Source organism: Rosa rugosa, chromosome 1 (genome assembly GCF_958449725.1).
Source record: "Rosa rugosa chromosome 1, drRosRugo1.1, whole genome shotgun sequence".
Lineage (NCBI taxonomy): Eukaryota > Viridiplantae > Streptophyta > Magnoliopsida > Rosales > Rosaceae > Rosa > Rosa rugosa.
The window spans coordinates 58,444,742-58,451,091 of NC_084820.1; the positions used below are offsets into that span (position 1 = coordinate 58,444,742).

The following is a 6,350-nucleotide window of genomic DNA, read 5'->3' on the forward strand; positions in this document are numbered from 1 at the left end:
TAAACATGTGGATACCTTTAACATTGCAATGTTCCCTACCAGAATCAAACTTCTATCTCCGAATGGGTTTCACAACTAAAGCAACATTAGATTGCAAAATGAACTATAGTAGACTATAGTAGACTCTACTTAACAGAACTCATAAAGAAGAATACTTGATACTTTCAATTATAACAAATCTACAATGTAATTTTAAGGGCTCCAAAGAGTTCTTTTTTGTTTTTCCAATTGAGGATGACATGTAACTGGTTAATTTTAATGATTCCCCAATATCATAATTTTGGGTTTGGTTATTCTTGAGCTTTTTAGCTCGGTTATTTTTTAATCAGATATTAAGATGGTAATCTTTTATTTGCACTTTAACAAATAGTGGTCGATCTCACATGCTGGTGGTGAAGGCTTTGGCTTTAAGGGAGGGAATGCGTCAAGCTAGCTCTTTCTCCAGGTTTTTGCTTCATTCAAATTGAAGATGATTCAAAGTTTTTTTTTTTTTTTTTTTTTTTTCAGCGATGGATTCACAGTTACTAATTGACGGTATAAAATGGGCAGACTGAAACCCGTGGTGCATCAAATTCGTAGTACAGGGCATTTTGTGGCTTGGACGTTTTTCTCAAGCTTCCTAAAATCATGTGTTAAGATTAATAGACTTTCTTACTGATGCGGTTGCAACCACTAGCCATTCCATGGCAAACTTACTGGAAGAATTCTCTCCCCCTTTTTATTGCAAATTCTCCAGTCTTCGATGAAGTAGGAAGTGGTTATCTAAGTGGGTTTTTTGTTGTAATTTCTCTTCTCTATCGAGAAAAAGAAAAAGGAAAGTCCGGTTAAAGAACTGATGATATGCACATCAACAAAAGGTGAAAAAGAGAACTGCTTGTCAATAATTGATTAAAGCATTACAATACATTACATTACAGAATTATCTGCTTACATCAAAATCCACTGCAACAAAATTTGCATTCTTTTATTACTTCCGGGTTTATGTACCAATAATATACCCTCTCGTCATGGATACATTATTCAAAACATCCGCAAGAGAGGCATTTACATGTAAACTGAGTGTATATAATATGATTCAGAGGATGATTATCTTTTGCTGAACAATCAAAGGATGATTGTTCAACATGATGGAAGCATTGATTGCAGAATGCGCCTCTAGCAGTCCTGCAATATAACTCTGTACATGAACCAAACGCAAAAGTCAGTACCATCCACATATCGGCAGTAGTAATGGTAGTACAGGATAACAGGTAAGCCTCCAGCTTCACTTGAACTTCGTCTGCAGTGCGTAAGTCTAGAATCATTTGTGTTTCTGCATCAGCATTCTCAAAATCTCTTCTTCAAAGACGAGATAATGTTGAGAGCTCTACAAGTTGTTCTTAAATGGGACTTGCTCGCGATGCCTGCATTACACAAGAAAATCAAATTAATATCTGAAACTCTCCCCTTCTCAAATGATTGAATCACATTATTTAATGAATGAGCTTCAAGGCTTTGTAGGAGAAAGAAAAATAGATGTAATACAAAATTAAATTTCAGAACAATGCAATAGAATAATAAGAAGACCTGATTATTTGAACTTGTTACTGTAGCCCAGTGACGAGGATGCTGTCGGCCCACTCCAGCATAGCTGATAAAAGTAATTGTTCTTGATTGTTCCCGTTGGCGATTAGTGATTGGTGGCGGTAATTCTCTCATGAACCATAATACAAAAGCTGAGGGTACCCAAGAGCCTGAAGATAGAAGGGAAGGTAATGATAAAATTGAAAAACAAAATTGCAAGCAACTCAGAAGGAAAGATAGTATTACCTATAAAATAGTACAGCATCAGAAAAACTAGCGCTTTCCCGCCATATGCTTTTTTCAGCCTCCAAGGTTCATATAGCTGGCAAAGAATTAAAGTGAGGTATACAAGAAGTAAATGGTAAACTACAATAGAAATTGCAAAAAGCAGTAGCAAGATCGTTCCCAGTGAACAACTTACCGGAATATCTGTAAGAAGAGCTACTAATGCACTTGATGTAAAACATACAACAGAAGCAACTGCTAAACCGCCAACCTGCATGTTTTACAAACAAAAAAATGTATTAAATAGAAGCAGAACTGTGCCAATTCAGCTGAATAAATATAGCAGTGTAAGCAGTTGCAACATCACATGTGCACATAGGAATTTATATTCAAAGGCAAACACAATGCATATTGAAGAATTTAAGGAATTTATCAAAAATAATCAAAAATAATGGAAGAAGTAATTATCTGTCAGTTCAATACCTTCCACATTTCAGATGAAGCTTTCTCAGACCGTACTTTCCTTAACTTACGAAGTAGCAGAATGCCTGGAATGAAAACAAGAGTGTGGTTAAAATTCTGATAACAAGTTAAACTATATAAAGCCATGATGTCACTTGACAGCACATCAAAGACCTTCTTACAAAATTTAATACACCAAACATATGAAGAGTTTTTGTAAGTTGATCTCAAAATCCTTAAGCATAACATTTAGAACAGTTTCATTCTTACCACTTAAAGAAGAACAAAATATAAACAATAAGGTGAAATTAGACGCCATGCAAACTCATAGTCATGATGATCATAGAACAGAATAGAAATTTATGACAACATTTAATTGAAACTAGGAACTGGAAAGAAGATTAGGAGTGGAAGTGCCCATGGATTAGTCAGCCTTGAAAAAAATTCTGAGACGGCCTTCCAAACAAAAAAAAAATGCACAACAGAAAGTTGTCAGTGCTTACCATAGCAACCTAATCCTCCTCCTAAAAAAAGAACTACAAAGGCGAGAAGGTCTTCATATACCTGCATGATAATTACAGTTATAATTGGTAGGGCAATTGCAGCTTTTTAGGGTAATATGAGGGAAATGATCCAATCAAAACGTTGCAGAAACTAAGAAGGCAAACTAATTACTAGCATTTCATTAAGTATAAAAAATAGACTAGATTGCATACTAGATGTCTCAAACAGTCAAGAGCACAATAGACTATACTCCATACCTCAGCCGCTGCTGAAGAATCAATGGGATTCTTCCCCGCACCAATCCAGATTACCACAGAAAATGACATCATCAAAATAAGGACAAACCCAACAACCTAGTGGGAGAAATGGCTTATCAGATGAGATGACAAAAGATACCTACTTTAAAACAATTTGTAACTTATAATTGACATATAAAGGAAATAGAAAAACGATTGAATTTCTCCTACTGCAATCACAAATTTCTGGTGACTTCCAACATGAATGCTTGGGAATGAGCAACAAATCCTATGACCATTTGTGACTGATGAACGGTGTTTATTCTTCGAATTTTCCAACAAGGCATGCTGCATGCTACTGTCATCATCATCATCATCATCCTCTTCATCATTTGCCTGATGGCAAAGGTCCACCCTACAAAGTCATTGTCCATAACAGCATATGTATACCTTATAAATTACACTGTAACTGTATAGATTTCTACTGCACAAGTTTAAGCGATTGTGATTAGACATATTTAAAAGAAAAGAAGGAATATTTGATGCTATTTTCTACTTAATATTGTTATTATTGCTTAAGAATGGAATTGATATTTTGAGTAATTTACCAGACGAAAACATTTTTCTCTGATGTAAATCCAAACAAGGGCAAGTACCCACATTACAATATTCCAACATGAAAAGAAAAAAAAAAAAAGAGAACCTCCTCCAGATGGGAAACTTACCAAAAGGATAGGACTAGAAGAAAAGCTGCAAGCAACAGAATTTTAGGGTAGGCTGCAGCAATATTTTCATCATTAAATCATCAGTGACTAACTGAGCAAAAACTTTAGGAACAAACATTGAAGCTGCTTCTCAATTATCATGATTCATGACTAAGTTAAATATACCCATTAGAATGAACCCGCAGACATTAGACCAGCAAAACCACTGCTCAAAAGTGGCAATCAGTGTAGATGTAAAATATAGGAAGTAACCTGCCAAAATAGAAATTGGATTGTTTAACTCGATAAGGAACATAATATGACCACACAATCTTTTCAGGGATCTTAATTTCATAAAACACAGACATTTTATTAAAAAGAACATGATACACTTAGGATGAATGAGAAGTTAACTAACTCCCAGTTAGCATCATGAAGCTAAAACCCAAACTAAAATAAAATCCATAGCCCTCCCTCCCAGCACAAAGTTAAAAGAATATCTCTAAAATGTTAAGATAAAGAGAATCAAAGAGAAGCAATGAACTTCACTCTATCATACAGTAAATCCAAGTCCTTCTTCCTCTGAAGACATCTCTTAGTACTTTCTGACCAAGTATTACACTTAACTCTGGGCTTTAAACACACCAGAAATATGATAACAAGTTAGCATTCAAGCTTTCTGGAAACTTTTGAAAGAGTGTCTATGGATTGGTAATTTGGTACAGAGGAAAAACAAAAATCTTTTGAACAGAAACTATTTTGAAAAGTCAAGGTGTTCAAACAGAAATTAATTTAACCCAGATCTGAGCAGAAGCAAGCTTGACCTAAATCTGAGCAGAACCACAAATTATAGAATACGATGGTACAAAGTACAAACCAAAAACGTTCAGCCTTACCCAAGTTAGAACAGCCAATCATGAGGTGGAGTACCTGCATATAGTACCAAGTCTGTTACATGGCCCTCATAAACAGTGAAAGAACATACAACCAGAAGAGCATATACTATTCAAAACCCGAAATAAGGAAGACATTGACAGACTTATAATTCTACATTTCACACTGAACACATAAGTTGAGAACATCCTTGCTTTTAATTGCTAGGAGAATATGTTCTTTTTTCCAAAAGAAACAAACTTCAGAAGTCACAGTTTATGTTCCTTACTTTTTGGCGTGTCCATCCAATTTGTTGATTGCGCAAGTGAATCCTGACCAGCTGAAAAGGTGAAATGCTATTATAATTCGCAATTGCAGAAACTAGTTAAACAAGAAAAGTACTTCGAGGATATTCACTCAACAAACAAACATCAGTAACAACAGACTCTGCTATCTACTCTGTGAACAATAACTTCATCAACAAAAACTGCTCTCACATGTGTACCGTCTCAAAAATCGAGTAATTGTAAAACACAAACCCATCACAACACTAACAACCCTCTAAATTCCATAACTTACAAACCAACTTCAGCATTTAGTCTGACTAAAAGTTTCGAAATTGGTAAAATTACAACATCAATGCAATACCAAATCCTCAGAAATTTCCAATCTTTCCTCTACTCTACACCGATGGTACCCTCCAACTCCAAATCAAAGCTCAGGGCATACAAATGCATTATCTTTTTCCACACTCAACCCCTCAATCAACAACGAAACTCCCTCAAAAGAGACCAACCCAGAAGATAACATGCTTAACAGAGCTGGAAAATACTAACAATATACAGAACAAAGAAAAGGGTAATCATAACAGACCTGAGAAAACGCAATCGCAGCAAGAACGCCATTGAAAACGGCCAGAGCTATATTGAGGATAAACAACGGCAAGTCCAAACGAAAGCAACAACCTTTTTCCAGTATTGATTCCAACAACATCATCTTTTTTATCCAGAAGCAGCGGAGAAACAGAGAGACTTTTTGCAGCTATTAACTCTGCCACTCAGTGTCTTTCTATCCAACCTTACAGACGGAGAGATTGGAAAAATCAGTTTTTGATGTATTTATTTATATAGAGAGAGAGAGAGAAGGATCATTAAAAGAGCACGGTCCGACGAGAAAGAATCAGACAAAAACAAAATGAGCTTTGTGTTTATGTTTGTTGATCTCCTCGATCACCAGAACTCTTCCCTCTTTTCTCTGACGGTCTCACCCTGTTATAATTTAATAACAATATACCTGTTGTTTTTACCAAATTAAATGTGTGATAATTAGAAAAACAAAAACAAAAAATTTGAAGTTTTGGTGTGAAAATAGTCCAAGTGGTGAGAGCAGATTGGTAATGGAGTTGGGACTTAATTATAATTAAGAGAACTCTCTGATATAATAAAAACATCATAATGTAAACGTCGTTGATTTAGTTTTAGTATTATCTCTATCTCTCCTCCGCGGCCATAATTATATAAACTATGGTAAAGATGAGACTTGTTTGAATATTTATAAATCTCACTTTTGTCATAATATAAACTGTTTAATCTATTAGATTTAGAGTAGTTTAGGTGATCTTATAACATCTTAGTGACATCTAATCTATTTTGGATTATGTTCTAACATTTTAGATAACGTTATCCATGATTAACCAGCTGATTATAGAAACGGAGGACATGTTGGTTCAGTTCATGTGGTGCATATACATCACACGTACAGGGAACACAATCTTTCTAAATAT

The 6,350-nt window shown here is 35.1% G+C and overlaps 1 protein-coding gene across 2 annotated transcripts; it reads right to left on the minus strand.

Annotated features, from left to right (window-relative positions):
• Positions 1-858: 858 nt before the first annotated feature.
• Positions 859-5,843, minus strand: LOC133725702 (tobamovirus multiplication protein 1). Of its 2 annotated transcripts, none has more exons than XM_062153061.1 (13): positions 5,441-5,843; positions 4,857-4,907; positions 4,591-4,624; positions 3,881-3,967; positions 3,716-3,767; positions 3,225-3,405; positions 3,012-3,107; positions 2,754-2,814; positions 2,272-2,336; positions 1,985-2,059; positions 1,810-1,885; positions 1,567-1,733; positions 859-1,403 (listed from the first exon to the last, which is right to left on the minus strand). In XM_062153061.1, the coding sequence occupies exons 1-13, from the start codon at positions 5,561-5,563 to the stop codon at positions 1,380-1,382; spliced, it is 1,092 nt and encodes a 363-aa protein (XP_062009045.1). In that variant the 5' UTR covers positions 5,564-5,843; the 3' UTR covers positions 859-1,379. The 2 variants fall into 2 exon arrangements, with proteins under 2 accessions (XP_062009045.1, XP_062009044.1); XM_062153060.1 differs by having other exon boundaries at positions 3,222-3,405; positions 5,441-5,841.
• Positions 5,844-6,350: the final 507 nt, after the last annotated feature.